Here is a 17,547-nt window from a genome sequence, read left to right as displayed (position 1 = left end):
AATCTTAACTTAAACTTTCATCAACAACATCAATACAATCTGAGGGTTCTAATTAAATAAGGTTCCAAATGAAAAAATAATGAAACAAGATATTTTACCAAAACCTCTTGCTTTGAAAATGTGACAGAATCTTAACTTTCTTTTTTACAGTTTTACCTTTGGTATTATTGATATCTCTATTAGTATATTTGATACTATAAAAAATTTTTATTCTTATGAATAGCTTAATTATGTATATTTTTGGAAAATTTTCACAAGGATGAAGAAAATCTACATCCTTCATTGGGTTGAATAATATATTCGAAACTGCTCCCTCAGTAGAAATTTCTGTAAATCGATTGTTAAATAAACATTCCAACTGATATATAAAATTAATGAATTCATCTGGTGGTGAGCGCAAATTTCCAAACATGTTTTTTTCCGTAGTATAACCTTTAAAATAGCTTAACAGACGATTTACATCCAAAGTCCTGCACTTCGTGCTGAAAGAGTGACACACATAACATGTATGAACTTGAAGAGTTTTTTTTAAATGTATCCACCAACGTAACTGAATGAATTCTGAGTACATACATCTTCATTTTTATAATCATAATCCGGAAGGGCAAAGGCTGGAGAAAAGTGATTCTCATCTGATATAAATGTATCATTTTTACGTTTGTGGATTGTATACTGATTAATAAATCATCTAAATCATTCTTACAATTCATATGATTGGAATGAAAATTATTTTGGCAAAACAACTTCCGGAATGCCCTTTGATATAGTATGGGGGTCAGATTAACATTATTTCCACATTGTTGTCTTACAGCACCAAAAATATTTTCAAGACAATCTGAATTGAGTCGTCTCATTTTTAAATATTTATAATTTAATTTGGAAAGCTTATCCCATATTTCAGTTACACAATTCATTTGAATAATCCAGCATTTTCTAAATTTGACTCGATTTGTGACATTTTTGTTCTCTGAATTGAAAATTTCAAGAATTTTCAAAAACGTTAGAGCCTCTTCAAAAAAATCTAATTGGAATTTCGAACCTTCTAGAACGTTTTTGTATTTATAGGGATGTCGTAAAGAACACGAATTTAACAAATCAAAAAGGTTATTGAATATCTATTATGTGTATTGTATCAAAAGAAGAAGCAGGAAGTAAGTTAATTGCCCGCGAATGCATTCATTCCACTGGCAACTGTACGGCTTAGAACTTATGTTGCTAGACTCACTTTCATTTTTTCAAAATTGTTTGGATTGATATGTGATTTGGTAAGATTTGGTGCGAATCTATAAAATTGCCTTATGTCTTGTTCATAAAAAGAGCGCACAAAAGACCAAGATGTACTTTTGCCTTCAAAATGAAATGAATGTTTTGAAAAATTGTTTCTAGTGCCTTTTATCAAATGACTTGGATCAAAAATATAAACAAGTTTTTTTACCACTGAGCTCAAATTCAGATTATTCTAAAGTGACCCCTAATAACTTTGACAATTCATAAAAGTTAGAGCACATGTCACTCACAAAATGCCATCAACATGCAGACCTACAATATTGGATAATTTAGAAATGCACTTATCCAAAATATCACGTAGATTTTTTGCTGGTAGCTGTGATTCAATGAAAAAAAAGCAATCGATTGTTTCCAGGGAGAATAAAGTCCTCTAGCCATAATAACGAGAACATTTCTACATATGGAATTCCTCTTATTTGCCTCTCCAGTATCTTCGAAACCAATAATTTCATCACATCCTGTATCAATAAAAAGACTGGATTTTAAAGCCATCTCATCTATAGATATCACACATCGCTTGTCCTATTCGAGCATTGTTTTAATTTTAATTTCAAGTGCCTTAAATATTGCTGAATTTTCTACTGTTTTTCCCACGATGTATTCTTCAAAACTAATTATCTCCTGAAAACTCTTGCTTAAATAGCATAATTTTAATGTATACCGAGTTAGGTAGGTACCTTTTGTAACTAACTACCTACCTCATTATGTTTGCTCAGTGGTCACAGACTAATGGAGACAACTAAGCCCGAGAATGACGTGAGACAATCAAGTCGACGCATGCGTCTACGAAAAAAGAACACAAAATGGCCATCTTTGTCGCTTCTCTGTGGTAGGTGTTCTCGGGTCCTGTTCTCTTCACAATCACAAAACAGCCACACATAGAAATGTAAGTTAAATGGCAACACTTGGTTATATGTTACGCGGCTGCCAAACCAGGGATGGCGACACTATCGGGGTTTTCTCCAGTTTTCTGTAATGAATCACGTGCCTTCTGCGCGCGCATGATTCAAATTACTGTTTACAGAAGAAGAATGAACTTAAATTAGGTAGGACGTCCGTTAGTTTTGTTGTGATAATAATGTATAAATATGGTTTGGGACTGTTTTCCTTTTGAAATTGTTTTTTTGCTTGTGTACTGTCAGTTTCATATTTTTATTTATCGTAATGAGTACTTCCGAACATAAACGATATCGAAAAAAGTGCTGCGTTCCTTCTTGTGAGGATAGGAAGAGTAGTCAACATCGGTTTCCCAAAGATGACCCCGCTGTTTTCGATGTTTGGCTCAAGAATATAAACAATAAAGAACTCTTCAATGTACCCCATGAGACAATTTATTGTAACTCACGAGTTTGTGACAGATATTTCGCTGTTGAAGATAAAATTACTAGCAGAAGAGGTTTAAAACGACATGCTGTACCTGTTTTATTTCTTCCTGGTAAGTAAGCATAATCCTTACTCCTTTCGATATCTTGCAATTCTAGTTTATATATCTTATTCATCATATTCTCATTATTAAACAACAATTTGATTAACCACTTATCGAGTGCACCATAAGTATTGCTATATGAATTTGCAGAAAAATAGAGATGTTATCATGTGGTTGAATAATAGTGTTCTATATGTTTTCAGAAACTATCGAAGAACCAAGAGGTATGGCAAGAATGAGTAGGTCTTCTGTGGCAGGTAAGAATTATTGTAAAACTGTAGTTCCAAAATATATGTAGTTTATAGAAAAAAATCCATACAAATGCTGCAATTTCATTTTATAGGCCAAGAACAATATGAGGACATGTGTCAGCCCTCCACTTCCATACCTGAGCAAGAAATTTGTTTTGGTACACCTTCCAGAAATGAAATTATCAGTGTTACCCAAGGTATGAATAGAAAAATCTTGGAATGTTCATCATACATACCAATTTGTTAATTTTACACAATATATGAAAGAAAGAAAGAGAAATTATATATTAATGTAATTTTTCAGGTCATGGAAGCTGTGATAATAGCTATATAAACCAGCCATCAACTTCCACTTTTGAGCAAGAGCAAGAAAGTCATTTCCGGACACCAACAAGGAATAGAATAAGCGTTTGTGTAATTTTACAAATATTTCACAAATTTTGAGGAAAATAATACTGGAGCAACTATCCTTTAACCTAGTCAACTGTCCAGATCATTCTGACAATGATTCAAAACTGTGTCATCTGATTGTTAGATGCTGTTTGTATTTTTGGTGTAGAAAAGTCAATTTGGTTACTAGGGGAAGAGATAAAAAATTCATTAGGTTTTTGAACACCCAGACAAACAGCGATTTCATTGATCCAATTATATTGTCTGCTCATGAAAAATTTTTGAAGAAAAAGAATCGTTTATTGAAAAAACATTAGTGTAAGTTGAGGTTTACGTATTTCCAATAAATTTTGAACTGAGTTCATATAGTTTCATTACCACATTTACACAAATTTAACTGAAAATAAATATGGTTGATCATAATTTGAGGTAATTCAGTTCACATATTTATTGTTGCTTCACTTGTTGATATTTTTGATTGGTTAAGGTTTTTCCCAGATGATTTCTGTGGAATCAAAACCTGACCGGTAGTGAAGCAACAATAACAATAAATGATGAGATTGGAACCTGTGGTGTAACAGTTGAAACTTTTCCTAGAGATCAATCTCCCTAACACCAAACTGATATTTTTGCACTCGACGCGCGTTTTGCTATCAAGGTTAGCATCTTCAGGAGAAGAAAATTGATACTGTATCAATTTTCTTCTTCTGAAAATGCTAACCTTGTTAGCGAAACGCGCGTCGAGTGCAAAAATATCAGTTTGGTGTTAGGGTAATTGATCTCTAGGAAAAGTTTCAACAAAAAAGTAAAATGCGAACAGCCACACTTTGAATTTCGCGCTATATCTCTTAGGTTCGGCTGCCAAACACTGGAGGCGCTGAGAAAAGTGGTTCTGTCGTCAACATTGCCGTTACCGTTCTATCTGTGGCTGTTCTGTGTTCACAATTCTGTCACGGTATTGATGAGCGTTGTGATTCTGTACTTTGTATGGAATATTTAGTGGTATTTGTTAGCAAAGTGTAGGGATAGAGATAAATTAAACTTATTTGGTAGGTTGTAACTTGCATTCATTACTTATGAAGTAATTTATATTCTGTCATGGGATAGTCCCCAAAAACTATTTTGCATATACTGATTCCTAGTTGAGGTTAAGTTAAGACATATGCTTTCAACTTTTCCAATAGTTTTATTGAATATCTTTGTAACTTATTCATCTATGAATTTCAGGATTCAATTAACACAACAGAAAAATGAGTAGGTTTTTTGCTGGATCCGACTCTGATTCGGATAGTTCTTCAGAAGAGGAGCAAATTCAGCGCCCCCAAGTTCCAGTCTACACTGTACGTATTGCCTTTGTCCTTTCAGTGTTGAAATACGAATTAGTATAAAAATTAAATTTTACACTTATTTATAGTTCAGTGATGACGAAGAGGAAGAAAAGAGGGTTGTGCGGTCTGCTAAGGAAAAGCGCTATGAAGAACTTACAAACATTATCAAACAAATTCGTAATTTCAAAAAAATCAAGGATATGACTAGCATGCTAAATAGTAAGTTTTATACTTTTGTATTAGCAGCTCATGCTAGATTTTAGACTTTTGTATCAGTGTTCGCTGATCACTAATTTGAATTCAAAACTTGACGCTCCAATTAAATTTTAGATATAAGACTTCTCAAAATTATTTGTCAAAAAAGTACATTTTTCTTTTCACAATGACATGCTGCAGACCTTTATTCATCAATTTCAAATGTTTTACAGACTAAAAAACCTCTATTTTAGCATAATAAGCCTGTTTTTGGAATCATACTATAAATGATGTTATCGCTTCACTAGAGTTTCAGTTATTATTTGTTGGCAATATCAAAAAAATTCAAAGTCAACCCTAGTTTTGTAAATTTTACTTAGCTTCATTGTCATTGGCATCGCTTTACGCTTTGCCAAACAAAGATTGAACACCTGGATGGCAAGAAGATTTGTGGACTTCTGGCAGAATCTTCCAGGATTGGCTCACTCCAAAGGCATTTATTCACCCTTTGAAGCTTGATACCAAACATTTGTTGAACTACAGTAGGGAGAACTACGATGTCCAACAGGCCTTCTTACAGGTCACTGTCATTTGAATTACAATATGCAGAGACTCAGACTGTCGGAAAACAGTGTGTGTCACCTCTGTTTGGAAAATGATGAAACAGCAGAGCACATACTTTGTGCCTGCCCCGCTGGGGACCGAGTCAGGTTTTTAGAGTTCGGCAGAGCTGTAATCTTACCATTTGGCCTGAAAGACAACTCATCATACAAACTAATCGCCTTCGTTAAGAAGCTGGGTTTATTTGGTCGAGTGTGAATAGGTGTGAGCCACAATAAACCCTTGCCGATTGCATTTTGTAACACTGCCAACATATCCAACGAAAAAGTCACTTCTGAAAGTGTTATTTAATTTGGTAAAGAATCATGACATAATTTGCTGGATAATATGCAATTTTCAGAAAATTAAACATTTGATATGTAGAAAAAAGGGAAGTGATGAGTGAGTGAAGGTTCATAGCATGTAATTTTTGAAAGATGTTATTTTTCACAAGGTCCTATTACTGAAAGTGAGTTCCTGATCTTTTGACCTTAATGACAATATCTCCGAAAATAGAAGAAAATATGTAAGTCTATCAAAATATATGATCACAGTTCACTTTGAGAAATTATTTTTTAAGGTGGATCAATAACTTTTTAATAAAAGGTATTCTTTATCTCTACTTATTATAGTAGACTTGATAGATGTGTATTAATGTCTTTCACTGTAGGTTTCGAACTTTTACAAAAGGCCTATACGAAGGCCACTCCAGTAATAACAAAGGATGATAACGGACAAATTCCACGTTTCTTCATCAGATGCTTGACGGAAATGGAAGATTTCATCAATGATATGTGGGAAGATAAAGAGGGGCGCAAAAATATGAACAAGAATAACAGTAAGTCACTGGGTTCAATGAGACAAAAACTTAGAAAGTACTTGAAAGAATTCGAAAAAGACATATCGAAGTTCAAAGAAAACCCAAAACAGACTGATGATGAAGAAGAGGAGGAAAAACGTGAGTTGAAAACTTATTTTTGTATAATTTACACATTCTTATACCTTTTATATGAGACTCGATTCTCCATTTGTTTACAAACTTTTTTTATCGACCTTTTTTTGGGTATTTGTTACCTTACACAATCTGAAAAATATAAAAATTATAATGGAGAACTTCTGCGTAAAAATCAAAGTATTTTTCACAAAGAAAAATCTTCTATTTATCAGTAACTTGTCGTATTTAACAATTTTGCCTATCAAAAAAATTGTTAAGAAATAATAAAATACTTACCTTTACGTTTCGGAGGCCAATATCTGCCTCCGTCTTCAGAAATGGAAAAAAAATTCTAATATATTGGCAGTTATTCCTTTTTGATTATTTATTTCTTTACTTCTTCGACAGAAGAAGTTGATCATACTTATGTGAGTGTTGGGAGTGGTGAATTGGCATAAATGGTAGTTTGCCAGTCACAATCCAAAAATCGTTCGAATCACTTTTGTCCTGAAATTCTTCTTGTGACAATTTATCTAGTTGAAGGTGGTTTGATTCTACTATATTACATAACTGATAAAACTGGAAATAGCCATGATGCTCCTTGAATGACTATGGGAGTTATTAACATAGTCTGCCCTAAACACGAGGCTAATGAACATAGTAGTCCATGCTTTGTCATCAAAAAAAAAGTTGACCCATCTTTTGTTAGTAGTAACACACATCCGGCAATAACAATCAGATCCATTGAAAATTCTTAGCTGCACAACTCTTTACAATTTTCTTACGCAATTCAAACTGTTAGTTTGGATAGGTAGTTACCTGGAAATCGGGTTGTTGAGAGGAGGTTGTCCATAGAGAGAGTAGGGTAGATCATGACAGAGTGCTTGATATCAATTTTATAAAATAAAGTTTTTTTTGCAGCTTCAGTGTTTATTATGAATTCAGGTGAACAAAAGCTAACAAAACAATTATTTGTATTTCTTGTATTTTGTAGAAGAGGCTGCTCAAGACTCAGATAATGAAGCTCCGCCAAAAAATCAATTCCTTAAAGCCCCTACAAAGCAAATTGTTGATGATAAGGATGAATCTTCTGATTCTGATGATTGGCCATCGGACTCTGATTCTAGTTCAGACTCATCTGATGATGATGAAAGCAAATATACAAGTATGAGAGAACGCTTTTTGAAAAAAACTGGGCCTGCTCATGAAGATGATGAAGATAGAGAGAGAAGGAAAGAAGAAAAGAGGAAAGATCGTAAGGATAAAGATAGAAGGAAGATGAAAAGAGATGAAGAAGAAGATGGAGAGGGAGAATGGGAAACCGTTCAGCGTGGAGTTGCCATCCCAAGTGTAAGTTGGTGATTTTTGAATTACCTTCACAGTGTTGATAATATTATTACAGGAGAAGCCTAAAATGTTTGCCAAGGATGCTGAAATAGATTTGAACCTTGTTATTAAAAAATTGAATGAAATTATGGCAGCAAGAGGAAAGAAAAGAACAGACAGACGTGAACAAATTGAGTTGCTTCATGAACTCCAAAATGTCTCCGATCAGCACCAACTGGGACCTGCGATTTTTGTGAAGATCAAACTTGCCATTATCTCGGCTATCTTTGATTACAATCCCAAAGTTTCTGATGCAATGAAACCTGAATATTGGCTGAAATTGTTGGAAAGAATGAACGAAATGTTGATTCTCCTCTTGGCTAATCCTAATTTGGTTGTGTCTGATTCCATCACTGAGGAAATGGAGAACTTGGAACAGCCTCCCTATCATATAAGAGGTTGTATCCTGACCTCTGTGGAAAGACTTGATGATGAATTTACTAAGCTTTTGAAAGAATGTGATCCCCACAGTAATGAATATGTTGAGAGGCTCAAGGATGAAGTCAAAGTATCTAGCATTATTGACAAAACAATGAAATATCTGGAAATAACTAATGTTCCAACAGAACTCTGCAGAATATACTTGCGTAAAATTGATCATTTATATTACAAGCTTGATAAAAAAGTTTTGAAGCAAAAAGCAGGTGACTTATCAGTTTCAAAAGATGAAATGACTTCTGTTCAAGAAATGGAAAAGCTTTGCAAATATGTTTATGCAAAAGATGCCACTGACCGTCTTCGAACAAGAGCCATACTTTCGCACATTTATCATCATGCTTTGCACGATAATTGGTTCCAAGCCAGAGATTTGGTTTTGATGTCTCACTTACAAGAAACCATTCAACATTCTGATCCTAGCACACAAATTTTATATAATCGGACTATGGCTCACCTTGGACTTTGTGCATTCCGCCATGCCAATATAAAGGATGCTCACAATTGTTTGGTTGATTTGATGATGACTGGTAAACCTAAAGAACTCTTGGCACAAGGTAAGTCAAATTTCAAGAAAAATTCTCTTACCGTAAATTATTTAATGCTTTGGATATTCATTATCATGACAATTTTTTTATACAAACTTTAAACTGCCCAAAAAATTCATCAACCACCAAATTTCAAAAAATAATCTCTTACCGTAAATTATTTAATGCTTGGGATATTCATTACCATAACAATTTTTTATAAAAACTTCAAAATTGGCGAAAAAATTCACCACTACCCTTCACTGCATTCAGAACAATTTATTTTTTACTTCTGTAATTGAATTTAAAATTTCAGTTTTTTTTCTCAATAAATTCACAGTAGAAATTTTGGTGAAAAAGACAGTGTGTGATGGAACCATTGCCCAAATTCAAGTTTCCCAATGCACTTTAATTTCAAAATAATCAAAGATAGATCTTTTTAAGTGACTTGGCGTGAACTTGGCTTGAAATCTTTCAATTTTTAGTTTCATTTTATTTCATTTCAATTGTGTAATTTTATTTTTTTGCTTATTTTTATTCCTTTGTATATTTTTAATGGTCTAATATCTGTTGATTGTTTTCCCACTTCACCGTGCGGTTCACAGTATCCTGTGAACAATAAAACTGCTGTGACAGCTTTTTTTGTTTGCACAAACACTGCAGTACAAACCTTGATGGGTTCTGGGAGCAGGGCCAAAGCGAAAGTAGTGATTTACTTTAGATTTAAATTGCTGTAGATTATATTTAGCTGAAAAAATCATCTCATGAAAGTTACTCCATAAGTTATACGAAATGGAAGAGGTTGAGGAGGTATAATAAGTTGTACCGTGAAGTGAGGAGCAGCTGTCTTTTACCAGACATGTACTGCTGTGGGTGGAATCAAGCGTACTAAGAAAGAGTAAAGTAACTATAGAAAGGAGACAAGTCCCTTACCCGCCTTCAATGCTCCAGGGTATAAAGATTGCTTGCTAATCAGGAGGATAGTTTTTTTTTTAATAGAATCTAGCAGTTTGTTGTAAATTTCAAACCACCCATATATTTAGAAAATGCTTTTCAAGATGAAATAAAAAATAAATTGTAGGGTATTCCATTTGAAAAAAAAATTTCCAGTTGTGATCACCCAGTATGAGGACAAAATACTTTGGTTGGATTATTAGATAATGAAACACTTTTATTTTTCAATATCTTTATAACAATCCCCTTTGTATATATCCATACAATTTCATATTTTTTCAAAATACTTTTCGGAAAGAATTTGAATAAGGAAAGCATCATATAGTCAAACTCCAATTATCAGGCTTTTTTATACTGGGTATGAACATGATAAAGCGTTACATTAGAAAATATTCAGGGTACACAGTAGAAATGTGGCTGAGAGTTTTTTTAATGAAATTATATGTTTTCTCAACTGATATGTACTTTTTGGTATGTTCTTGGACCCTCTCAGCAATTCGATATTTATCTCTTCAATCGTCGCAAAACGCCGTCCTCTCATGTGTCTCTTCAACCTTGGGAACAGGAAAAAGTCGCAGGGGGGCAAATTTGATGAATACGGTGACTGAGACATGATAACGGTGTTGTTTCTGGCAAAAATATATTACGAACAAGCAATGACGAGTGAGCAGAGGTACATAATCATGATGCAAAAGCCATGAATGGTTTTTCCACAATACCGGACGTTTTCTTCGTATTGCTTCTCGCAAGTGGCACATAACTTCAAGATAATACTCCTTATTGACCGTATGACCATGTGGCAAGAACTCCTGATGCACTGTGCCATGGTAATCGAAGAAACCAGTAAGCAAAACCTTGATGTGTAATCGAACTTGGTGTGCTTTTTTTGTCTTGAGTCTCCTGGGCTCTTTCATTGGGACGATTGGATTTTGGTTTAATGTTATAACCATGTATCTATGATTCATCACAATTAATAACCCTGAATATTACTAGAGTTTTTTCCCAACACCAAACCGTTATTTTAACATCTCGACACGTGTTTCAATCACCAAGTGGTCATTTTCAAGAGGAAGATCAATTTGATCATCTTCAAGAGGAAGATTTGATCACTTAGTGATCGAAACACGTGTCGAAGTGTTAAAATAACGGTTTGGTGTTGGGAAAAATCTCCAGTAATATTTATTACTACACCAAAGGTTCCAAACAGTGCATCACAAATTAATGACCCTTTTAAGCAAATCTGGATCACCATTAATCATCATTCAACAATTCCTGAGCGATGCTCATGCGACGTTTTTTTTTGGGTCGAAATTCAGCAATTTTTGAACGAACTTTGCTGCCGCACACTTCATGCAAGGTATGAGCCAACCGATATGCCGACATCCGCAGCAACTTCTCTAATAGTGATTTAATGAATCTCTGTAACAATTTTCTTCACTTTCTCAACATTTTCATCGGTAGCTGATGTGCTGGGGCTTCCAGGGCGAGCGTCTTCATTAACATCTTCTCGACCTTCTGTGAAAAGCTTGTACCACTTGTAAACATGTTTCTGACTCAAAGTACAGTCTCAGTATGCAACTGTCAACATTTATAGCGTTTTTGAGCACTTGATTCAATTTTTAACACAAAATTTGATGCAGATGCTTTCATCCATTTTTTTTATAGCAGAAAATTGCCCAACACCAAAACACTTCTAACTTTTATGCCTTTTACCAATAAACTAAACATTCCAAACAGCTGAAACTGTGAACATATGTTCGAGACGATTGTACCAACATAAAAAATATGAAATCGGTAATCAAATGTACGTAGCCCGCGAAATTTGAACATTCACCTTGTTTTTATAACCGTCCACATATATCTTGTAAACGAATAAACTATAATGAAAAATGAAACTTCCTGTTTTTTACCACTTGTATTTGTAACTAACGTTACTGCAGTTTCATCCTATAAGAACATTTTCTAACTAATACAATAAGTTTACTGTACTATAAACAATTAGTTCATTGTATTATTAGTTACAATAAGTTTATTGTATTGATTTTTGGACAAAACTGCAGTAATGTTAGTTAATAATAATAATAATATTTTAATATTTATTCAGTTGGATCATCTATAGATGACATTGAGTATGTCAAAATGTGTACAAATACAAAATTAAAAATACAAACTCCGTGCACTTAGAGGCACAATATACAATTTACATAGAATATAATATATAACAGTCAAAACCTAAAATAATCTGCTATTTATTATTACTCTTTATTAGCAAATAATGCTCTTCATAGTACAGTCAGTCACTTATAAAATACAAAACAATATATATATAACCTATATATAGGTTATAGGTTAGGTTATATATATATATATATATATATATATATATATATATATTCTATTTCTAGTGGAGTGTGTATGAATACTACTTGTGTAGGTTAACTGATCACTCGGATAATTTGGCAACATATTGTATTTAATTTTAAATATAAATATTAGCATATTCAGTGTTATCCTTTGTTTAGCAGACATAAGAGACAGTGTTTCCAACATGTATTCCACAGATGTGGGAAAAAATTATCTTTTTTAACTCGCACATATTCAATGTTTCAAATTCCCCAAGTATCTCATTTGTTGGTATAATAAAACTGAGAACACGATTATAATCATTTATTGGCACTATACTTTCGGTTAGATTTTTCAAACTGTTAACAAAAAATGAATTAAAATATCCTGCTACTTTTGCTTCATTTGTTATAAGAACACTATCAAATTGTATACCTTTGAACTCTAATTTTTTATTTCCTTTTACTAAACCATTCAGTGCTTTCCATAAAGTCCTACTGTTTTCTTTATTTTCGTCGATCTTTGATTCATAATACTTTTTAGTTTCAATTCTTATCTTTTTGGTAACGAAATTACGACTTATTATATATTTATCCCAGTCATATTGTAGTTTGGTTTCTTTGGCTTTTTTATGAAGAAAATCGCGTTTTATTATATCTGCCATGATTTCGTCTGTAAACCACACTTTCAATTTGAAATTATTGAAATTATGCTTCCTTTTGAATGGTGCATGTATGTCCAAGCATCTAATAATATTATTGATGAATAAATTGGATATTTCATTAATGTCAGTAATATTATTATTCCATAACGTATTCATTAGGGACAGTTGGAATTTAATTTCATCAAAGTATTTATAATCTCTACTACTTATACTAGTGGAAGTTGATTTAGTATGAAAGACGTTATTACCTAAGGATATTAAAATATTAGAATGATCTGAAACACTTTGGAGACGAGATACTTTAAATTTCAACAACTTGTTATTTGTTATGAAATAATCTATCAATGAGGATGAATCTTTGGTGATTCTGGTATAATCATCAACCAATTGATACAGTCCCATGAATTTAAACAGTTCTTTGATTTTTCGGGTGTAAGTGTTCTCTGTGCCCTTAAGATTTAGATTCAAATCGCCCACTATAATAGTATAACAATTAGAACTTACTATCTCTTCTAGTTTTTCTTTTATTCATGCAACAGCATCGTTATTAAAATTGGCCTAAAATGTTGGACATGTATGTTCATACTATATAATAGTCAAAACCAAAAATTATCTGTTATTTATGTAACAGCATCACTATTGAAATCTTCCTGAAATGTTATACATGTACAGGGTCATAAGTTAAAAATACAAGGAGTAGAAAAACATAGGAAGTTTTATTTCTCATTTTTCATGAGGATCTCCTACCACGTAGTAACGGCTACATTCATCTTATTGAAATAAATTATTCTATTCTATATCATTATATATTGTAGAAAATCAGAATTCATATTGTGTCATTTGAAATAAATACTTCATCAGGCAGTGCATAAATGCTTGTCATCATAACCTCCAGATGACCAACGCAAAACATAATGTATCATCTCATTCATTAAAAATTTCAACATAGAAAAGATGGCACTTTTATCAAAGGAACTATCTCAACTATATTGTGAAAAATCCCTTGCTATTTGTTTATATTATATTCATATCATTATTCCAGGTCTGTTACCTCAGAGGCAACATGAACGAAGCAAGGAACAAGAAAAAATCGAAAAACAACGCCAGATGCCATTCCATATGCACATCAACCTTGAGTTACTGGAATGTGTTTACCTCGTGTCTGCTATGCTTATTGAAATTCCATATATGGCTGCTCACGAATTCGATGCAAGACGTAGAATGATTTCTAAGACATTTTATCAACAACTGCGTAGTTCCGAGAGACAGAGTCTTGTGGGACCTCCAGAGAGCATGCGAGAACATGTAGTGGCTGCTGCAAAAGCCATGAGAAATGGTAATTGGTCAGCTTGTAATACATACATTATTAATGAAAAAATGAGCGCCAAGGTTTGGGATCTTTTTTATCAAGCAGACCAAGTGAGGGCTATGTTAACAAAGTTGATAAAGGAAGAATCTTTGAGAACCTATCTGTTCACTTATTCTCATGTATATGATTCTATATCTATGATGACGCTAGCTGAAATGTTTGAGTTGGAGAAACCAGTTGTACATTCCACCATTTCCAAAATGATAATAAATGAAGAACTGATGGTAAGTTTAGTATATCAAATAAAATGTATCATGCTTGTGAGTTGTTCATCATTTTACAATAATAAGCTCAAGATATTGCATATTTAGGTATTCGAGGTGTTCTATTGAGGTATGGATTCTGTTACATTTTTTTTGAGCTTCTATAAAGAATTTGTTGAAAATATCAGCAATTCTTTGGGGATTAGTGATTTCTTCAGAGTTATACATATATAGTTTTCATAATAATTTTTCATTTCTGAGTATGTTTATTTCACATTTGCTTATACTTTCATTTCGACTGATCAACTATTTTACTGACGTGCTGATTTTCACATTTTTTTGACTTAGTGTGAATGTTATTTTTTCATTTCATTGAGTTTCTTCGCATTCGGTGTGTCTTGTTTTTCTTAAAATATATGAATCTTTCATTTTTTACTAGTTTTTCAAATCATCTGTCACCCAGCTTGTTTAACTATGCTTTTTACTAAAAAAAGGAAAATACTCTTCGATTGTGAGTTTAAAGAAGAAGTTGAAAATCTCCTCAGTTTGATTTGTTGAAATCCCTAAAATTCTTTGGATGAAAAAATGACTAGTTCAAGTTATATCTCATTCCAAGTATTGACTTTCAACATTTGTGTTTGATTATTTCATTGAACAGTCTTATGTATGATGCTTTGACAGTTTTGTCTATTTCATTTGAGCTAATTCTTTCCATTAACGATTTGTTATCAGAAACGCATCATTTAGGAATATCTATCTCAACGTTCCCAAAAACTTTATCAATTCTCAGTTAGAGCAGTTACTCTAGTGTTTTCAAAAATTCATCAAGTCCTAGTTGAGGCATAATATTTTTGGTTTCATTTGCTTCAGTAAAAGGATTATTGAAATTTATATTAAAATCTATGGTAACCCAGATACTTGAGTCTATCAAGTATCTGAAAATATTTTTTTTTTAAATTTCCAGTGGGAGGTTTGTATATAATAATATTTTTTTTCCCATTTGGCGTCCATTTCAGACAGCATATCTCAAAGTTTTGGAGCTGTATTCTACTATGTCTAACTTGATATCTTGCCTAGTCTAGATGGCGCAGCCACCCTCATGGTGCATTGACCTACCATACTAGCTTACCACATTGTATTCATTGATTGAGATATAACACATTTCATCATCGTTAGTCCATATTTGTAAAAGTGCAATAAATTAAAAAAAAATTATTCAAGCTCTAGAAGATCGTTCTTATTTTGTATACTACAAACATTCATAAAAATATAAAGTCAGATAGTTTTTCTGGAAAATATTCATTTTTGTTATTGGGAAGAAAGGAAGAGAACCATATGAGTTCGAAATAAACTCTTTACAAATATGTGTAGATCATGCATAAAAATATCTGAAATAAAAATCCTCATTGAAACAAATACTTTCACATAAACATTGAATTACACAAAAAAATTGAAACAACTACTTACATATGAATATTGAAATACACGAGAACTCTTTTTTCCATTCAGTTGCTTAGAGAGGAGTTTCTTCTTCCAGCTTATATCTGGAAAAACTTCTATGCATGATCTAAGTATTTTTGTAAAGAGTTTGGTTTCTTCCGGAATTTCGGAAATTTTTTTGTATAAAGATGGAAAAGTTGAAAGCCAAAAAGCCTTTTTTCCAAAAATGTATCTCTCCTAACGAATATTCCCTTTCAAACGATTTTTTTTATGGTCTTATTTTCTTCCGTTTAATTCCTGTTTATGGTTCAAAATTTAAAACAAGTTTCTGAGAATTTTTGTCCGTTTTTAACTTGTTTTTATTTTGATAATTCACATTTATAAAAAAAGAATCTGACTCTCATCATTGACTTTGTCAATTAGAATTAGAATTCCTCTGGCAGTAAAGAACTTTTGATTGATTGATGTAAATTCACGGAACACTTTCACAAAAGAAAAGGTGGTTGAGGTAGGAATAGCATTTTTTCTTTATTTTTTCAGGCATCATTGGATGATCCAACCCAAACTGTTGTCATGCACCGAAGTGAACCATCCCGTTTGCAGTCTTTGGCATTACAGTTGGCTGACAAAATCAATAATTTTGTTGATTCCAATGAAAGAATTTTGGAAACGAAACAAGGAAACTTTTTCTTGAGAGGAGCTAACCAGGTATGATTAACAGTATACGTATTAATAAAATGTTGAATAGATTAGTGAAAAACTTTTTATCTAGTAGCATATTTAAAAATCGCCAAATTAGAGAAGTAGCTGTTGTTCCACTCCGTTTGCACGCAGTTATCTGAAAAAAATTGACCGGATTTGTGGAAGAAAATTCGTGGCTTTTGCATCACAATAATATACCTGCTCTCACTTCATTCGTGAACTTTTGTCCAAAAACAATACTGCAACAATAATAAACAGAAATTTCTGTTATTTTCTGATCATAACTCGAAGTATTTTGAATAACTCAAAATTTGTTTCTGCAGATATACCAAATTATTTGGCTGTGAGTGTATTTTAGATCATTATATAGATCATAAAAGAGACAACTCGACTCTCTCTATAGGCTTTTGGTTAGCATAGCTGGCTATTAAAAGGGGATTTCAGTTCTGTGCGATTTCTTTTCATTGGAAATCGGTGAAGATTGCATAAGAACATTGAAATTATGTTGAACAATAATTTATCGAAACTGAAAATAAACAAAAGCTTTTGAAATAGTGAAATTACCAATTTTTTGTTGTTGAAAGACAAAATTATCCAAAAGATTTTTCATGTAATGAAAACACTTTTCTCTTAACATTCGTTTTGCTAACCACGTTAGTATAATCAGGAGGTTACTAAACAGTGTGAGGGAAAAGTGTTATCCACCATTTTTCATGATTCTACTAAATTCATTTCTACTTTTTAGGGCAACTTCAGAGGAGAAAGGCAAAATTACAGAGGTGGAAATAATCAGAATTGGGATAGACAGAGGCGTGACAGAGATAGAAACCGTGATTGAATAATATTTGCTATTTGTTGATAGAAGTTATTTATCAAGTTTCAGAAGTCACCAATAAATGTTTCATTTGATTGATTTTTTTTTTAAATAATTCTGGACTAGATATGTTTGAAATTATCATCTGCAGAACCTTATCAAATACTGGCTGGGATACCCAGCTTCATTCATTGAACTTTAAATTATAAGAGGTCGAAGTTGAAGAACAATTTTCGAGCTCAGACAACAGCGCAAAAAGTACCTAGATGTAGGTACAAATCTACTTTCTTTTGGTGCCT

General features: G+C 32.7%; 2 protein-coding genes across 2 annotated transcripts; both read left to right on the top strand.

Annotated features, from left to right (window-relative positions):
- The first annotated feature begins 2,155 nt into the window (after window positions 1-2,155).
- On the top strand, window positions 2,156-3,714 carry LOC141486444 (uncharacterized). The gene is made up of 4 exons (XM_074184417.1): window positions 2,156-2,722; window positions 2,917-2,970; window positions 3,057-3,161; window positions 3,269-3,714. Exons 1-4 carry the CDS (start codon window positions 2,452-2,454, stop codon window positions 3,406-3,408), a joined length of 570 nt encoding a protein of 189 aa, XP_074040518.1. The 5' UTR covers window positions 2,156-2,451; the 3' UTR covers window positions 3,409-3,714.
- Window positions 3,715-4,294: 580 nt separating this feature from the next.
- eIF3c (eukaryotic translation initiation factor 3 subunit c) lies at window positions 4,295-17,343 on the top strand. The gene is made up of 9 exons (XM_023174194.2): window positions 4,295-4,403; window positions 4,582-4,694; window positions 4,769-4,901; window positions 6,148-6,435; window positions 7,406-7,761; window positions 7,814-8,789; window positions 13,763-14,313; window positions 16,273-16,440; window positions 17,180-17,343. Exons 2-9 carry the CDS (start codon window positions 4,605-4,607, stop codon window positions 17,270-17,272), a joined length of 2,655 nt encoding a protein of 884 aa, XP_023029962.1. The 5' UTR covers window positions 4,295-4,403; window positions 4,582-4,604; the 3' UTR covers window positions 17,273-17,343.
- The last annotated feature ends 204 nt before the right edge of the window (window positions 17,344-17,547 follow it).

The sequence above is a fragment of the Leptinotarsa decemlineata genome, unplaced genomic scaffold (assembly GCF_025532065.1).
Source record: "Leptinotarsa decemlineata unplaced genomic scaffold, Ldec_3_MD MMD2_tig00026354_RagTag_RagTag, whole genome shotgun sequence".
Classification (NCBI taxonomy): domain Eukaryota; kingdom Metazoa; phylum Arthropoda; class Insecta; order Coleoptera; family Chrysomelidae; genus Leptinotarsa; species Leptinotarsa decemlineata.
Note: the sequence above shows the minus strand (reverse complement) of the source record. Positions and strands in the feature narration are given on the sequence as shown.

Coding starts and splice junctions, on each gene's coding strand:
- eIF3c (XM_023174194.2), top strand. CDS start 4,605: ATGAGTAGGTTTTTTGCTGGATCCGACTCTGATTCGGATAGTTCTTCA. Junction 14,314..16,272: donor TAATAAATGAAGAACTGATG/GTAAGTTTAGTA, acceptor TTATTTTTTCAG/GCATCATTGGATGATCCAAC. Junction 16,441..17,179: donor TCTTGAGAGGAGCTAACCAG/GTATGATTAACA, acceptor TCTACTTTTTAG/GGCAACTTCAGAGGAGAAAG.
- LOC141486444 (XM_074184417.1), top strand. CDS start 2,452: ATGAGTACTTCCGAACATAAACGATATCGAAAAAAGTGCTGCGTTCCT. Junction 2,723..2,916: donor ACCTGTTTTATTTCTTCCTG/GTAAGTAAGCAT, acceptor ATATGTTTTCAG/AAACTATCGAAGAACCAAGA. Junction 3,162..3,268: donor AATTATCAGTGTTACCCAAG/GTATGAATAGAA, acceptor GTAATTTTTCAG/GTCATGGAAGCTGTGATAAT.